The sequence below is a fragment of the Clupea harengus genome, chromosome 12 (assembly GCF_900700415.2).
Source record: "Clupea harengus chromosome 12, Ch_v2.0.2, whole genome shotgun sequence".
In the NCBI taxonomy this organism is placed as follows: Eukaryota; Metazoa; Chordata; class Actinopteri; order Clupeiformes; family Clupeidae; genus Clupea; species Clupea harengus.
The window spans coordinates 7,465,820-7,483,589 of record NC_045163.1 but is presented as its reverse complement, the minus strand read 5'-3'; the positions used below and the strand labels follow the sequence as shown (position 1 = coordinate 7,483,589).

Genomic DNA, 17,770 nt, shown 5'->3' with positions numbered 1-17,770 from the left:
GTGTGAAAAAACTAGACTCACAAGCATTGTAGTGCTGTTTTGGAATAATTTGATTCGTGTGTGTTTCTGTGTTTGTGTTTGATCTGTTTCTGTGTTTATGTAAGTTTTGTTCATTTAGCAGCATGAATTGTTTCTGTTATTTGTTTCAGTTGTGCCTTTCGCTTCATATTGTATGCGTGTGCCACAAGCTTGATAAAGCATGCAAGTTATTTTAACTATGAGTCTATCTAATATTTGTATTTAATTGCAATCTATTTTATTTACTTTGTTGCTGTATTATAAGCAACAACTTTGTGTCGCGCTGAGAACTGAAGCATGTGAAATCGGATTTCTCCTCCCTGCCGGCACTCAAAATGCAGCCCATAGCCTATGCCTACCTGGGCATATAGGCAAATTGCTTATATAATAATATAATAATCAGCTAGTTGTATTTTTGTGACGATGACATGACGTCATACAAAATTGCCCCACCATAAATTTCGGGCTAAAATCGCCACTGGCCAAAACAATAAAACTGTCTCAAGGCGCTTTACTGAGCGCAGGGCCTGAACCCCCTAGAGGACTTACAATGGTGACAGGAGCAAGGAGAAACTCCCTGTTAAATGTGTTCTACTGAACGATACACAAGCCCTTATTCTCCCCATTATTTGCATATGGTCATCCGAAGCCAATTTGGCCACTAACAGAAACCCTGTTTCTGATATAGTTTATAGTTTCATCAGTATGGGTCCTCTCTGGGGATCAAACCCATGACCTTGGTGTTGTTAACATCTTGCTCTACCTGCTGAGGAGCAAAAGCAAGAGTGTATGCAGTCCAAACCTCGCACAGTTCTGCATTTGCCATCGGTGTGAAGTCATCTGCTCTCAGCCTATACTTAGCAGGAGTGTTATCGATCGGCCTGTGGGTTATTTCACGTTGTGTGCAGAGCTGCGACTTGCGCAAGTATGAGGGCCGGAATGACAGGAGGTTCAGTCTCTGATGTCCTAAGTGCCCGCACACTCCCAGGTGGAGTCCAGAGGAGACCCTCTGAAGTACTGGATTGTGCAGAGCACTTCTTTCCTGACATTCACATGTGTCTGTGTCCATGTGGGTTTGTGACATTCTCCTGAGAATGTGTGTGCATATCTATTGGGAGAGTGAGAGAGAGGGAGAGAGAATGTCTGTCTGTGTGTGTGTGTGTGTGTGTGTGTGTGTGTGTGTCTATATTGTGCACATAGAGCTGCAGCGCACACACAGACATCAGGTCTCCAACCCCAGACAGTGTTCTCCAGAGCCATGCATCTGTCTCAGGGGACATGTTTTGCTGAGTCTGCTGGCCTTTTCAGGATGTGACCTTTTCTTGATCGGCTGCCTCCATCAAGTCCCCGAGCCCTCCCTCAGAAACAGAAGTTTGATTTCTCCAGCAGGCCCAGAGACTCTGAGAGGGCGTCACGTCACAACATGCAGTGCTGCCTGTGGACAAGTACCGAGGTGTGTGTGTGTGTGTGTGTGTGTCTAACTCAGCTCTAACTCATTACCAGTGCTGAGAGAGGAGATCGGTGACTGTCTGTCTGACTCATGTTAAACTGATAAAGACACAACACCAAAACAGGAGATTCTCTCCACTCTGGCTGCAGAGGGTTCCTGAGATCCTCAAGACCCAATTCACGTTTTTTTTTTGTGCAAACAAATATGCAAACACACACACATACATCATACACTAGCTTAAACATATAGACATGTGAAAACTCATAAGCTAAGGGCAGGTCTATCTCCACTGAACCTTTTCATTGTGGTCAAGTTCACGGCCGATGCCTGTCTGTGCTCTCCGCTGCTCATTGTGGGAGGTGTGTGTGAACTCATGCACTTTTGCATCTGAGAGTTGCGCTGGAAACCACAGGAAACAAGCAGAAGTCGCGTTGCTCTCTCAGAAGCCGCACGAAGCGTCACTGCGCATGTGAATGTTCCATGAGAAACTCTGCTGCATACATTGGGACAGAACGACCTCATTTTTACTGTCGTTGGAACATCACGCTCATTCTCTGACGAGGCAGGCTTCTAGTCAAGGTGAGCGTCATTGTTGCGCATTACTCTGTGTGAGCACACACACACACACACACACTCACAAAACATTTTCGACTCGCTTTTTAGATGACTTTTTAATAAGATAACTTTTCATTTCCGACATAAACCTGATAAATACCCTGTTCACCATTCATTGGCTGCTGTGGTGTCTTTGTGTACGTAGATGTGATGAGAGGGCCATTGTGCCAGTGTTCTCATCCATCTCCATTACTTCTGCTTTGTCATTTGACATAAATGAACAGCATTTACAGCAGAAAACTTCTCCAGAACTGTTTCACAGAGCACTCAAAGGCAACTGGGCAACACAATGTGAACACGGCTCTGAAACTCCACATGAATGCGGGCGCAGGGCTGCTCAGCATTGAGTGCAGAGAGAGAGATGGAGAGAGAGAGATAGACAGGGAGAGGGAGAGTGAGAGACAGACAGGGAGCGGGCAAGACAGAGAGGGAAAGAGAGAGACAGAGAGGTAGAGGGAGAGAGAGAGAGGGAGACAGAGAGGGAAAGTGAGAGAGACAGAGAGGAAGAGGGAAAGAGAAAGACAGAGAGGGAAAGGGAGAGAGGGAGAGACATTGCAGTGGCGGTGGTGCACTTCTGGGTCTACTGGAGAGCAGAGGGTGTGTGTGAAACTAACTTTCATTTGGCTAGTGGACTATGCACCTGTTTGATCATAAAGAGGCCAACTCCATTAAGAATTACAGCTGTTAATGTCATAGATGTACCCCTTAAAGAGTACATTGGTATATTTAAGGTAGGTCTGTAGTGAAAACAGAGCAGTATACAGTATTTATAGTCAAGCGTGTCTGAGAACTTGTAGTGAAAGTGCAGCTTAGGCATGCTGATCATGCAAAGCTCAGGGCAAATAAGGTCAAAGAAGCAAGAGTGGCAGTAACCTCAAGCTCCTGTGCTTTTTTTGGAGTGACTGCCTCTGAGCTGAAGGTCGTCCTTTAGGCCAAATCTGTTTGCTGATAGGTAGCTGTAGCCCCTCCCCAAAGTATAGGACATAAAAGCCAACACGGGCCATGTAAAAGTCTTTTACAAAAGCCAGGGGAGGAAGAGACTAAATGACAGAGGGAGAGGAGTGAAGGAGACCAGAGACAGAAAGATAGATAGACACAGACAGAGGGTGAGACAGAGGCAGAGACAGACAGACAGACAGACAGGCAGACAGCGAGTGGACAGAGAGTGGAGTCAGAGTAAATAAAAGTAGAGGGCAAAAGAAGAGAAATAGCGAGATTGAGAATATGAGTGAGAATGAGAGAGGTTAGTGTTTGTGGACGAGCAGCTTGTTCTTAAATGAAGTAAAGCTATGCGCCAAACCCAAAGCCACAGACATCACTTCTCACTCGTCCACACCCATGCTGCCCCTTTCACTCTCGAACTGCATTTCAGGATCGACAGAGAACATCAAACATGGAACATCTGGGCAGTTCACGCATAGTGAGAGGTCACTGGTGAAACATCACACTAGTGGAAGTGGACGTCCTGAGTGAGTGGTGGATGTTGTTGTGTTGGAGCAGAAGGTAAGCAGCCAGTGGAGTATGGAGTATGAAGTATGGAGTATGGAGTGTGATTGCATTCATTATTAATTTATTCATTTAGCAGACGCTTTTCTCCAAAGCAGCTACAGATCTGGAGCACAGTTTGATCAGTAGCCAATGTGTGCTCCCTGGGAAGCGTACCCATGATCCTGGTGTTGTAAGCATCTTGCTTTACCAGTTGCCCTGCCAGTCGCAGGAACATGTTGGAGTATGAGGATTTGCAATGAATTCCCTATGCATGAGCCACATCTCCTGATTTGGGCTTTCAGAGTCGGTAAGGATGGTGAACTCCACCTGCCATGCGACTAGCACCACCCATCTGTTCCTCCTTCCTCTTCTCCTCCTCATCCTCGCCACGGTGTCCGGGAACCTGCTGGTGATTGCAGCGGTGGCACTCACCCCTGCGCTGCGGACCACCACCGGCGTGCTGCTGACCTCGCTGGCGTGCGCCGACCTGGTGGTGGGGCTGCTGGTGCTCCCGCTGGGCGCGCGTCAGGTGTTCACTGGGCACTGGATGCTGGGCATGGGCGCCTGCTTGCTCTGGACGTGTCTTGATGTGATGTGTGTGACGGCCAGCATCGGGACACTGTGCGCCATCGCCGTGGACCGCTACGTGGCCATCACACAGCCGCTGCGCTACCAGAGCCTGATGGGTAAGCGGCGCGCCCGCCTCATGGTGTGCCTCATCTGGGGTGTGTCGGCGCTCAACATCATTCCCATAGCGACTGAGCTGAAGTGGCAGGAGGACTGCTGTGAGTTCATAGTCTCAGGCACCTACGCCCTCGTCTCCTCGGTCGTGTCCTTCTACCTGCCGCTGGTCATCATGGCGTGTCTGTACAGCCACGTCTACAATATCGCCCGCCGCCAGCTCCACACCATCGACCAGAGCCAGCGGCGCTTCAGGACCCAGAGCCCCATCACCGGAGAACTGGACTCCTTCCCAAGTCCAACCAGCTCCAGCCCAACATCCCTGATGCCTGGGTTGGGGGGACGCACCCTAGCCGACCGCAGCAGTGTTGGGCAGCGACCCACGGGCCTACTGGCACAGCGGAGACAGCTGCGGGCACTGCGGACGCTGGGCATCATCATGGGCTCCTTCACCCTCTGCTGGCTGCCCTTCTTTGTGGCAAACATTATCCGGCCGTTCCACAGGGACCTGCTGCCCAGGGAGCTCTACCTGCTGCTCAACTGGCTGGGCTACCTGAACTCAGCCCTCAACCCCATCATCTACTGCCACAGTCCTGACCACCGCCATGCTTTCAGGGCACTGCTGTGCAGCCCCAGACTGGCACACCCTTGCATGGATGCCCTCTACAAAAGGCTGTGGATTAGGTGCCCTTGTGCCCCCAACCCAGGAGGGGAACTGAGGGGGGCAGGAGGGGCCGAGGAGGGAGAGGCGGGCAATGCTCCTGCTATGAAGGAGGCGGGTGAGGAGAGACTGCAACAGAGCTGAGGCCTGGGAGATGTGAGTATAACAACATTACTCTGATGTTTATACAGACTGGGACTGAAAGCATCTTTTTCACAATGTCTGAAGGCTATCCTTATACGTTAGATGGTCAGACACAGTTCACATGGGGGGCTGATTAGATCACAAGGACAGGGTCTAACACAGGGGTCTCAAACTCAAATTACCCGGGGGCTGATGAGCATCCAGTCTGGTCATTGGGGGGCCAGATTTTTTTGATCTGTTGGCTTGCCTATCACAATACTGTAGATACCACTTTTGAGTTGGCAAATCTACCATGTGTGATTAGTGGTACAATGGTTAGTGTTGTTGAATAACAAGTAGCTGACCTGAGTTTCAATTCTGGGGCAATGCAAGATGCTCTTTGGATAAAGGTGTTTGTTAAAGTTGCTCTTTTGGTTCACTTTGTCCCATTGATAGCCCATGACTTACATATACAGCAGTATTCTATATTTTATATATTTTATATCTATATTTTTCCTTCATTCATGCACATTTCAAAGCAAATGCTGTACTGCACCACTTTTGTATAGTTGTTAACAAGGCTGCAAACAAACAAAACAAAGCAGAAAACTGAATAAAGTTTCAGCAAAAATCTGAATCATTTTATTTTACAAAATAAATGTATTATTCCTCGGAGCGACTTCAATGACAGACTAGCATGCTCCATTTCGTCACACAGTTGTTCAAATACATTCTTGGCTGTGGTACGGCCTTGCATTGTTTTTACACAAAGTAATTCCGCTGTCACTTCAAACTGGTTGTTAACACCGCAGAAAAAAATCGCGAGCTAAGTATTATCATTTGTCAGTACTCTCGTCCAGAGCCATAGAATACGCACTGAAATTTTTGCCTTTGACACGCAGCAAGATTTATTTTCAGATAATGGCCTCTGGACTATACATAATCCCATTAGATAGCTGGCTCAGACACCTCGCAAATACCCTCAGACATATTTTTCAGTTACAATAACAGGGTTTTTACATTGCACAGAGTCTATTTTTCTGTAACTTAAAAAAAATCTAAGCAAAAAAAAAGAATACACACTGACACGCAGCTTGACACGCAGCTAGATTTATTTTCTGATAATGACCGCTGGACTAGCATAATCCCGTTTATTATCCGGTTACTTGTCAAAACGATAGAAGACATTCCTCCAAAATACTCATAATTTGATTATGTTTGTTTACTTGATGTTAAGAAACCACAGCCTTTAACATTAACAGTGACTATGTCTAATCTTATGTTAGCAACTTTGATCCAGTTGCAACATTGACACAAAAGGCTTTATCTGACTCATGCTTATATATATGCAAAGAGGCATGCAAACGGCTCATGCCACATGTGCCTCTGTTCTCATTCTGTCTGTAGCGTGCGATAAGCTGGCTCTGTGAACTGAGAAAACCACACATCAGATGTTCCCACACAATCATGTGTGTGTGTGTCTGTGTGTGTGGGGGTGGCACATTCGATCTAGGAGGCCATCAAAAGTTTCAGTTCACTAGTTCTCTTTCTTTGTGGTTTTGCTTCTTTTTTTTCCAAATACAAAAACTGAATGCAGATGAAACTGCTCTGCAGCACTTGCACGCACACACACACACACACACACACACACACACACATGTGCGCAATGGATACATGTCCAGGACTAAATGCAGGACTAAGAAAGGGAGGCTCTTGCACAAACTAGACAGACATTTAAATATGGTAGATGTCCTGTGCTACAGAGACATCCTCACACACACACCAGAAACACACATGCCTCTAGATGTCTGCTGAACTGCTTTTATCAGATAGGTCCCCCTGCACAGGTCAAAGGTGAGAGAGAGAACAACTGGAACACACACATGCAAACACACACGCACACACACGCCCTCTGACATCTTGTATATTTATCTTGTATATCATTAAATGGGGTCAAAGGTGAAAGCAAGAACGCAGGGGGGGAAAACCACACAAACTTCTTTCCACTTCGGCCACAGGGTAATAAGCATCCTTGTGAAATATATTAATGAGGTCCAGCTGGCCCAGGTGATCAACCCCTCTGCGAAGATAAAAGTCTAGCGAGGGATTACCTTGGATGATTTCAACATGGAGGTGCCACCAGAGCGTTGATTTCTGCTCCCCATCAGTCCAATACGCTGTTTGTCAAATTGAGCTCATTTCTCCTCACTGTCCTCACTATAGCTATGTGTTGTGCGTGTGTGCGCTCAAAAAAAACTTTGGTTTTTGTAGACAGTCCTGGCTCTGTAAATGGGAAACAATACAATTAACAATTCTTTAATTGAGCCAATCAACAACATTGCTTCAGGAGCACTGAAGGGAGGGGTGTAATTTGATTGGCTACTGAACTCAATTAGCAACAACCTTTCCCCAAAATCAATCAATTAAGGACTGTACCTTTAAGTAGAAGGGTGATGTGAATGCATGGATGAGGATAAGAGAGACCACATGGTACTGAGCTAGGAATCACACTTGTCATGTACAATACTTGCCTGATCAATCTGTGGTAAAGAGCTTGCATATACATTTTAGACAAAAAAAAATGTCATAATGTCCTTCAACATTCAAGCTGGATCACACATGTGAAACATATATTTTTTGCATGTTACTGTGTATAAAATGGGCTGTAGTTATGTGTGTTAACACACTGTTATCATATATAATATATAAAAAAGAACATATAATAATTGGACAGACTTTTTCCATATGGGTTGAGACGAAATCCACCATTGTAACAAAATCTGCAAACTCTTCTCCTGTTTGTATTTCTGCATCTTGTAATTTAGAAAAGCACATAATCCAGAGAAACCATAATCACATTAGTGGCTAAACGGGTTCTAAATCATGACAAGTCTTGGTCCATTACCACACAACATGTTTACTAATATTTGTTTTTTTGTTTTGTTTTCCACGCAACAATAGAGAACATATTTCATAAATCAAATAGCTTTACTAGCCACATTCTGTGATGGCTCTCTGAGAAAGAAAGAGGTAAAACCGACCATTAATGTTTTATAGTTTTTACCACAGAGGACTGATAAAGAGTAAAGATGATTTGATTGTGCACTGGGGACTTTCCTGGGTGAGATCAAATGTACTTTCCTGGAAGGAAATTAGATGTAAGGGCATTTCATTGTGTGATATCTAACGTGATCTGGCTCTTCTTCCTGTTAGCCACCCACTCTCCCATGGAGTCAGCACCCTCTCTTCCTGAGCATCTGACAGAAGACCAAAGACGTGAAGCACTCTGGGAAATGAAACATACAACGTGAAACACATATTAAAACCTTAGGCTTTCTGCCTGCGCTTGTCCGTGTGTCCACATCCTAAGCCCCAACCAGCGGCGGCCCCCACACATTTCCACGAACACACCTCCACACACACACACACACACACACACACACACACACATCCCCACACATACACCTCCACAAACTTGCTAGACCAATTTCAAAGTTGCTTTACTAGCATGAGTGTTTAGATAGTGTTGCCAAAGCAACAAAGCAAAGCAAAAACAACAAATAAAGTTGGGATTATATAATAAAAAATGTTGGCATCGTAAAACAATAAAGTTGGGATTGACAGCGTCTCATCGTGCTCTACTGGATCAGATACAGCTGTCACTAGGAGAGGACTGGAAACGAGTGTGAGGATGGGGTTTTTAAACATGAAAGGTGAGAGCTGGAACTGCAGGGACAAGCACACCTTTGTGGAAAGAGCACACAGGCAGACTCATCAACATTGTGGTCAGATCTCTCAAGGTGACGCAGAGAGCTTCGAGACCACAAAATCTTAAGCCATCCGGGAAATCATAAAACTAGGCTTCTGTGTGCAATAGTGGGCCAGGTCTACACTCTGAAGGATGGAATAAGAGACACTGAAAAGTAGCCTTTGGCTTCTTAAATGCTTCAGAATACATTATTTCTATTTTATTTTTAATTCTCAGGCACAGGAACAGCTGTTATTTGCACTCTTGCACATGTTTTTTTTTTTTTTTTTTACATTTGTCATTTCATGTGAAACATGTTATCTATTGATGCCTAATGCTTCTGATTGTTCCCATCGAGGTCAGAAGGGTTGAAGATTTCAGCACTGAGAATGTTTACCTTGCTTCTCGGTGAGCACCAATGAAGTTGTCAGCTTAATTCACCTCTGAAATGATGACAGTGTTGTAAAACACCATGCAGCACATATTGCTAAGCTGAACACTGACTGGCGTGAGAGAGAGAATGTGTGTGTGTTGTAGAAGCTATGTATAGTGAATGACAAAAATTACTGTCAGTATTAAAAGTGAGAAAACTTCATCTGTCTCATTTAATGTGCATTCAGTTCACATTTATGTGATAAGTAACAGAGTAGTAACAGAGCCTGCTGAACAGCTGACAGCTGAACTATCTTTATCACTCTTCACGTCTTTTGGCTTTTCATTTCATCTGAAGCAAATTGCGAATTATGCAATGATAATGGGGTGGTGGGTGTCATCCTTTCCTTCAGGGTGTACATGGGATATAAGACACAACGCTGTTGACCCCCACCCCACCCACCCAAACTATTATGCAGTAATCTCAGTATCACAGTAGAGGGACTTCAGCTGGTTATTACATACTGATCACAGTCACATAGGCAGGTGTGCAGAGATCAAATGATCTGAGCTCTTAGTTCACCCTTAATGTGCAGGTCATGTTTCTACTCTGGCCTTACTCACAGACATTAGAGGAGATAAAGAACAGCCAGAATCTCTGCATGGGACACCATAATGCTTCATCGCTGATGCTCCCGGGTGTCTGTCATTATTTAAGTGGAGAATCGACACTGACAGTTGTGAGTGAGTAGACACTTGTGGATATTGTAGTGACTCCCAAGGGGGATGACTGCAATTTTATTTACATTTTTCTCTTCTCTTTGAGCATTTCAGCAGAAGCAAAAGATTGAAACAAATACACACATTTGTGCGCACACACACACACGTGTCACACATATCTCACATGGACCACTTAACATGTGTGACACACACACACGCAGCTTGACACACACACACACGATTAGTTGTTTTATCTGTACATTAACTTACTTGTGGGAAAATAGTCCACATACTAGTTCTAGGGCCCTCCGGAACCCAGTTTTAATGTCGAGATACTAGTTCCCCTTCGGAACCCAGTTTTAATGTCGAGATATTAGTTCCCCTCCGGAACCCAGTTTTAATGTTGAGATATTAGTTCCCCTCCGGAACCCAGTTTAAATGGAGGTGGCACAGAGGTGGCTGTGTGTTTACCTGAGCACTGACTGAGACAGCTGGTCACTGCCATGCAGTGCACACAGACACTTCCATAACTTACAGGCTCAGCTGGACTGAACATGAAAATGCACGATCTACACTCAACAGGAGTGAACTTTGTACCGGTCTAAAGTACCCAGAGTGCATCATGGCGCGAGTCCACAGAGCCGGAGTGTCTGGAGCTATGCCATCTGTTGACTATGTGTCATTATTTCTTGTTGTTTGCAATAAGCCTTGGTGAATGTTGCCAGTTAGATGAAGCATAACTCAAACATGAAGCCCCAACACAGCCTTTATCTAATGGCAAAGTCCTTCTCTGGATGAAGGTGAAATGTGTATGATCATCATGATTGGATAAGATAACTTGGTTCTCAAAGAGTTGATATGGTATGCAATGCAATCCATTGTTTCTTAACCCATAAATTACAGTTTTTCTCAGAAGCTTTGGTACATTTCTTAGATCAGAATTTAAATTCTCAAAACTGTTTGTTCAACCTGCACATCATCTAGTCAGTCGTACACATCATAACAGCAATTTCTCACTGTTTTGAACATTTGAACATTGTGCAAAAGGGTATGTACAATCATCAGCTGTTAGGCTTACCCTCCAAAACATCAATGTGTAAGTCATGACATGCAAATCAGTTAAACCAGTTATCAACCAAATGCTTCATTCGTTTCAGTGACATGGTGTTTTTGCTATGTTTGCTAAATGACCTGTCATTCAAACCTTGATTGTTCACATGTGATTGACGAGGATTGATTCTTTAAGGCTCTAAGTTGCAGGCAGATAACCTTTGGATATTAAAACACATATGGACCTCTAGTTTCAGTTACTCTGCAGTAATTAGATATGGGTCCGTTGTTTACAGAACATGTCTGTAAGAACATTCCAAGGTTGCACTGTTCCACTAGGTTGGCTTTCCTCTGCTCATCCTTAACTCTACCATATGTCTCTGGTTCTCTCCCTGTGCTTTTCCACACAAGGGTTAAACTAAGGGCAGGAAATGGAATTAAAGGTTATTAAGTGATGTATGGCATTTGCAAGACGATTTCTTTGTCATGTTTGGTTTCATTTGAATGGCCTCAGTGTGAGTGGTACAGAGGTCTCAGTCCTGCAGCTGAAAAGATACATTAAAATAAAGATCTCAAAAACATTGGATTTCTGATCCCTGGAGGCTGCAAGTAACCCCCCTCTACGCTACACAAAGGCAAGTGGTACTATAGGAGTAATGCAGGCAACTGGCATACATGTTCAAACCAGAAATTGAGACGAGCAAATTGTACAGGGTCACCTACAAGTCGGTGTGTCAATTCAATTAAATTCAATTAAATTCAATTTAGGGCTAAAACAATACAATTGTCTCAACGCGTTTTACACAATGGCAACAGGGGCAGGGAAAAGCTCCCTATTCATCAAGAAGAAACATAAGGGGAAGGCACATAAGGGGACAAAAGAGCTTTTTTTGTGTGTGTGTGTATGTGTATGTATATATGGGTGAATATGTTGGTGTCTTAGGAGAACCCTGACTTATTTGTTAATGGCGCTATGTAAATAAAGTTGAACTGACTGGAATAAATAGCTACACCACTGAAGATAAACACCTAAATAATGAACCAAGTCAGAGAAATCGAGTCATAAGGGTGTGTAACAACAAGACTATGCACACTGTGAGTCGATAATTTGCCATTGCCAAAGAAAACATTGCCTTTCGTACCCTGCCTTGTATGTCTCTCCTCACTGATTTCATTGTTCTGATGTATTCATTGTTCTGAGTATGAAAAGACAAGCACGTCCAGTTTAGAAATAGCCTCACTCTTATGCTATACAAAACACTGTTGTAAGTTGTGTTACATACTTATAATCTACGGTGGCCGAGAGGTGCAAACCAACATTACAAAATCTGAAACACTTTTACAAAGCTTGAGACAAATTTACAAATTTACAAATTTCCACGTCAATCACGGAGTTGGTACATTCCCTTTCCGGGTAATGTCATTTGTAAATTTGTTTCGGGACTTGTAAAAGTGTTTTGCGTCTTGTTAATTTGTTTTCTGAAATGTTAATTTCTTTTCGAAATGTAAATTTGTTTTCTGAAATGTAAATTTGTTTCGGGACTTGTAAATGTGTTATGGTAATGTAATTTTGTTTTATGATATGTAAAAATGTTTTCCAAAATGTTAATTTGTCTCAAGCTTTGTAAAAGTGTTTCAGATTTTGTACTGTTGGTTTGCACCTCTCGGCCACCGTAATAATCAATGTTTAATGGTGTTGTTATAAAACAACTAGGATATGATATAAAGCAGTACCAATTAATCAACCAGTCTATCAATCAATCAATAAAGCAGTCTATGTAAAGTGCTGTTGCATATTGATAATCAGTATGTACTACCAATTGAAAAAATAGATCTGACATAAGTGTCGTGCCTGTGATTTAACTTCACACATCTGCGGGCCTCCACCTCTGCCCTAGAGTTGACCAAGTGTGGGATCTCATCAACTTGTCTTCCAGGAACAGATGTGGATAATCAAGCACCCATACTGTGCCTGAAAAGGGGTCACGTAAACGATACTCACAGGAGAACTGGGTTTATAGAGCTATGGAACAAATCTCAAATGTATCTTTGTCCTTTTCCAGGAGCTTGACAAAGGGTGTGATTATTTTAGACTACAGAGGCCACAGTGGGGGTCTGTGGGGTTTAAAAGATCAAATGCTGGCAGCCCTGATTCGGCTCCCTTGGTCTCGGGGTGCATGCCCAGGTAACCACGAGTAGCCCACATGGTGAGTGGGTCCTTGGGAGTGATTGCAGTGGGCAGCCTGGTGACAGTCTTTGCTTGATCCTTCCAATCAGTCTAATTCAGTTCTACTACCATTATATCTGTGATATTGATATTGCGGGAGGTTCCGCTATCACAATAACATTACAAAGAAGCAGACGCGAGAGCACTTATTACTAGCATCAATGTCCAAGCGTGTTATAACAAGCTTGCTAACATCGCTAACGAGATGTCTTTGCTAGCGGCTAAACTTAGCGAAACCTGTTGAAATTTGCTTACTTTGTTTATGACAAACTAGCGAGTCAACAACTTTCCTAACAGAGTCAAACATCAAGCAAGTGCAACACAAGACAAAGCAAGACAGCAAATAAGTAACTGAATAGTCCATCAGAAAGTAGCACCCTACCTGGCGGCTCCAGAAACTCCAGTGTTACTTTAGTACACCGTCATGAGCCTCAGTAGCGGGTGGAAGATCCATACGCAGCCACAACCATAGATATATATAAAGGCTAGATGTCTCGTCCAACGGAGTCGAACGTCCGCACATGGCGGCCATCTTGCCCCAGGCAGCTCGCTCACCCATACCATTGTGTTGGTAGTGATATGTACTTTTTAAATAACCATAACTTGCTCAATTTTCAACGGATTTACAAATGGTTTGGTTTCTTACAAACGTTATTAACGTGGTTATAATTCGGGATGCTTTTGTGATATTTTTAAGAAAATAACATAATTATTCATAAGTATGCAGTGTCATAACTACATCTCTGACGTTTATAACAAAACAATCCGTTTAAAAATCGGTTGAAAATTGAACAAGTTATGGTTATTTAAAAAGTACATACCACTACCAACACAATGTTATGGGTGAGCGAGCTGCCTGGGGCAAGATGGCCGCCATGTGCGGACGTTCGACTCCGTTGGCTGGCAACGCGGACGAGACATCTAGCCTTTATATATATCTATGGCCACAACAGCCTGGCACCTCCTCCTCATGCTGGTCACGAACCTGGTCACACGTTGCTGTGGAGTGTGGGATATTTTTTATGTTAATGTGAATATGGAATGGGCTGGTTCTCAGAGCAAGGTACAGTACAGGAATAGATAAGGACACTTGCGCCAGATAAGGACATGCTTACAGTAAGGAACTCTTAGAATAGCAAAAAGTGCCAAGTGTACAGTAGACAAGAAGTCTGGCTCTCTGAAGAGACAGTTGTCAGGTCAAAGGTGGCCTCAGAAAATAGACCCCCTGGGGGTAGTCGATACAAGACCAAGTACAGATGATTAGGGTAATTAATATGGGACAACGCCCCACAAGAACTAGGCTTAAATAGTACCAAGAGACCAGTACATGCCCTGAGATCGAGCTTGACCATGGACGTCTCCTTATTGTGACATTAACGATTACAATAAATACTATCAGATTTCTCTACAATCAGTCTCAGAAAATACATTGATAACAAAAAGAAATGGAATGATCAGCCACGACAGGAGTCATTGCAGGTCAGCCAGCGTGGTTGTGTTGGTCACTTTAACACGTACAGCATGCCCAAGCTGATTCCACAACTGTTCAATTGGGTGGAGGTCTGGACTCATGGCAGGCCATTCCATTCTCTCCCTGACTGTGTATTAAATGAATAAAGTGTAAAATTGCCAATATGTCTTGTTTGTTCCTTGTTACTGATCGAGAGTTCAATCATCCAATCCACCAAACAACTCAAAACAAGAGTTACTTCTTTACTTCCTTACTTCCTTACTTACCAACCATTGTCTACCGACAGCGCGGTCTTCTCTGGCTCTCCCCAGCATTGCCTGTTGGCTTCATGCTCCAGTTACTGATCAAAGCAAGGCAAGTTCATCTATATAGCTCAATTCATACACATCGGTAACTCAAAATGCTTTTGTCACGTTCCTGCTGAGCTCCGCTCTGGCCACGCCCCCTTCAGCAATCACCTGCCATTCACACGTACGTGTTGGAATGCGTTGATCTGTCAAGGTTGACGGATCCCTATTCACTTTGACTGGGGTGACGTCATCCTTTGGCGAACTGAATTGTGGCTCCATTGGGTTCCGTTGCGTTGCGTTTCATGCATTGCTTGCGGCAGGAGTTGAAAAATGTTCAACTTTTCGAGAGGCAACGAATGCGTCAGCCAATCAAATTGCCTTTCATGCATAACTGACAGCACAGGCGCTAGCCAATCAGATCGTGTTTATGCTCACGTCTAAAGAGCGGGAAACTCAACAAAAAAATGGTGGCGGACCAATCTCTGTAGATGGTCGTATTTGTACCTAAAAGTTGTTTGTTTGACTTTTTTTTGCTTACATTTTTTTAAAGTTACAGAGAAATAGACACTGTACAATGTAAAAGCCCCTTTATTGTAACTGAAAAATACGTCTGATCGGATTTGTGAGGTGTCTGAGCCACCTATCTAATGTTAGCATGCTACTACTCACAAGGTAAACAGCTTGCTAGTGGCGTGATTGGTTTGTTGACCTGTCAATCTCACTATAACGTCTCTGGTATCAACACAACCCCATGCGCCAGACTCCTCTTCCGCCATCCGTTGGATCAACGCATTCCAACGCATACGTGTGAATGGCAGGTTAGAGACCTTTCACACGAACGCGTTGGAATGCGTTGATCCGTCAGGGTTGATGGATCCCCATTCACTTTGAATAGGGTGACGTCAACCTTTTGACGAACTGAACGGAGCCACAATTCAGTTCGGCAAAGGATGACGACACCCCATTCAAAGTGAATGGGGATCCGTCGCCCTTAACGGATCAACGCATTCCAACGCAAAGGTGTGAATGCTCTGTCACTCTCACTCAGACTCCCGGCTGCAAGTCATCAGCATCACTCACCGTCCCCAGCTGCACTGCATTCACATCTCTCAAAATCACACAATCACACACACCTGATTCACTCCCTATATATAATCTGCACTCCCTTCACTCCGTGTCTGGTCTCGCACTATACAGATTACTTTCCAGTTCCTGCATTCCTGACGTCTGATGAGTATCGCCAAAGTTCGCATTCAAGTTTGTCTTTGTTTCTTTCATAGCCTCAGTTATAGTTTGTCCATAGTCTTGCCGAGTTTGACTCAAGTGTTTTGCTATACGCTAAGGCGTGTTCGTTAAGTTGGTTCTAAGAGTAAGTATCTGTTTATTTCTGTTCTGCGCCTTCCGTGCCTGTTTTCTGAGTTTCATTCAGTGCTTCGAGCCTGCGGCCCTCCGTGGGTTTGTCTACGTGCAAGAGGATCTGTTCCTCGTCATCTGTGTTCCCCTACAACCTGTGGTCTGTCGTGTTTGTTCCCTGGCTGTCTATCTGCAATAAACTCTGTTTGCAAGAAACTCCAATCTCTGTGTCAGTCCGTTCCGTGACAGCTTTACAAATGAGCAGTTAAAAGAACATAGGAAAACAAAGAGTTTAAACAAGGTAAAGTGCATTATAATAATAATCATAATAATAATAATAATAATAATAAACTTTATTTGTATAGCACCTTTCATGCAAAACAATGCAGCTCAATGCAGCAAACAGCAAAGAAATAGAGTGCATACATTTTTTTCATAAAAAAAAATTATGGAACATATAAAAATAAAAGATTAAAATGGAATCTAAAAGAACATATACAAAAAAGATTTGAAACTGGCTATAGTTAAAGCACATTTGCTGTCATCAGGAAGTTGGTTCCAGAGCTGTATTCAGTTCTGACAGTAGGTATTACCAACAGATTTTTCCCAGTGATCTGAGAGGGCTAGCAGGTGTTCACTGCTGAAACATATCTGAGAAGTAATTTGGTACTGTCCCATTTAGTGATTTATAAACAAACAGCAGTGCTTTAAAGTCAATTCTGTGACTTACTGGAAGCCAGTGTAAGGACTTAAATATTTTAGTAATGAAATCAGTTATTTTTTCTAGCAGCTGCATTTTGCTAGCCTGACGTTGTCATACTCATAATTCTAGTCAGAATATGAGTCTGATACTGCTTGCTCCATTGGGCTGTGATTATGGGGAGTGTTTCAACCGAACCAGGAAAAAAAATGCCTCTTTGCTCAATTGGATATACCTACAACCAATCAGAGCAATGTAGTATGTGACCAGGGCCAGCTGATAAATTAAACTTTTACCGGATCCCGTAGGAAGGAAGGCAAAAACATATTTTCGATTGACAAATGCCTTGATCGCGTTTCTCTGTTCCTGCGCTGTCAATGTCTTCTAAAACCGACTTGAATCTACACATCTCAGCTCTCCAGCGGCAGCCATGTTTGTTGAAAACAAATTCAACCCAAGCGCTCTTTGGTGACGTGGTTGATTACGTTACTGTTGATCATCTGTCCATCATCGTATAAAGCCCGCCCTGACAATTTGATTGGTACGAACAGCTCTGGTTCGAGCATAATTCCTCCCCAACCGAGCAATGCCAGACCGAACTTCACGACCTCAAATGTCAAATGAAGCTGTTTGATTTAATTCATTCGAGTTTTTTAGGAAGGGCTGTGAAAGGAGTATTTGGTCAACCCTGCTGGAGATAATGGCATGAATGAGCTTTTCTAAATAATGCTCTGACATAATGCTAAATGTTTTTGAGCTGGTAAAAAGTTGATTTACTTATTACTTTCACGTGGTTGTTAAAA

General features: G+C 43.5%; 1 protein-coding gene across 1 annotated transcript; it reads left to right on the top strand.

The window, feature by feature from the left end:
• The first annotated feature begins 3,040 nt into the window (after positions 1 to 3,040).
• Positions 3,041 to 9,379, top strand: LOC105888751 (beta-2 adrenergic receptor). The gene is made up of 3 exons (XM_012814496.3): positions 3,041 to 3,586; positions 3,874 to 5,069; positions 8,250 to 9,379. The coding sequence occupies exon 2, from the start codon at positions 3,885 to 3,887 to the stop codon at positions 5,055 to 5,057; it is 1,173 nt and encodes a 390-aa protein (XP_012669950.1). The 5' UTR covers positions 3,041 to 3,586; positions 3,874 to 3,884; the 3' UTR covers positions 5,058 to 5,069; positions 8,250 to 9,379.
• Positions 9,380 to 17,770: the final 8,391 nt, after the last annotated feature.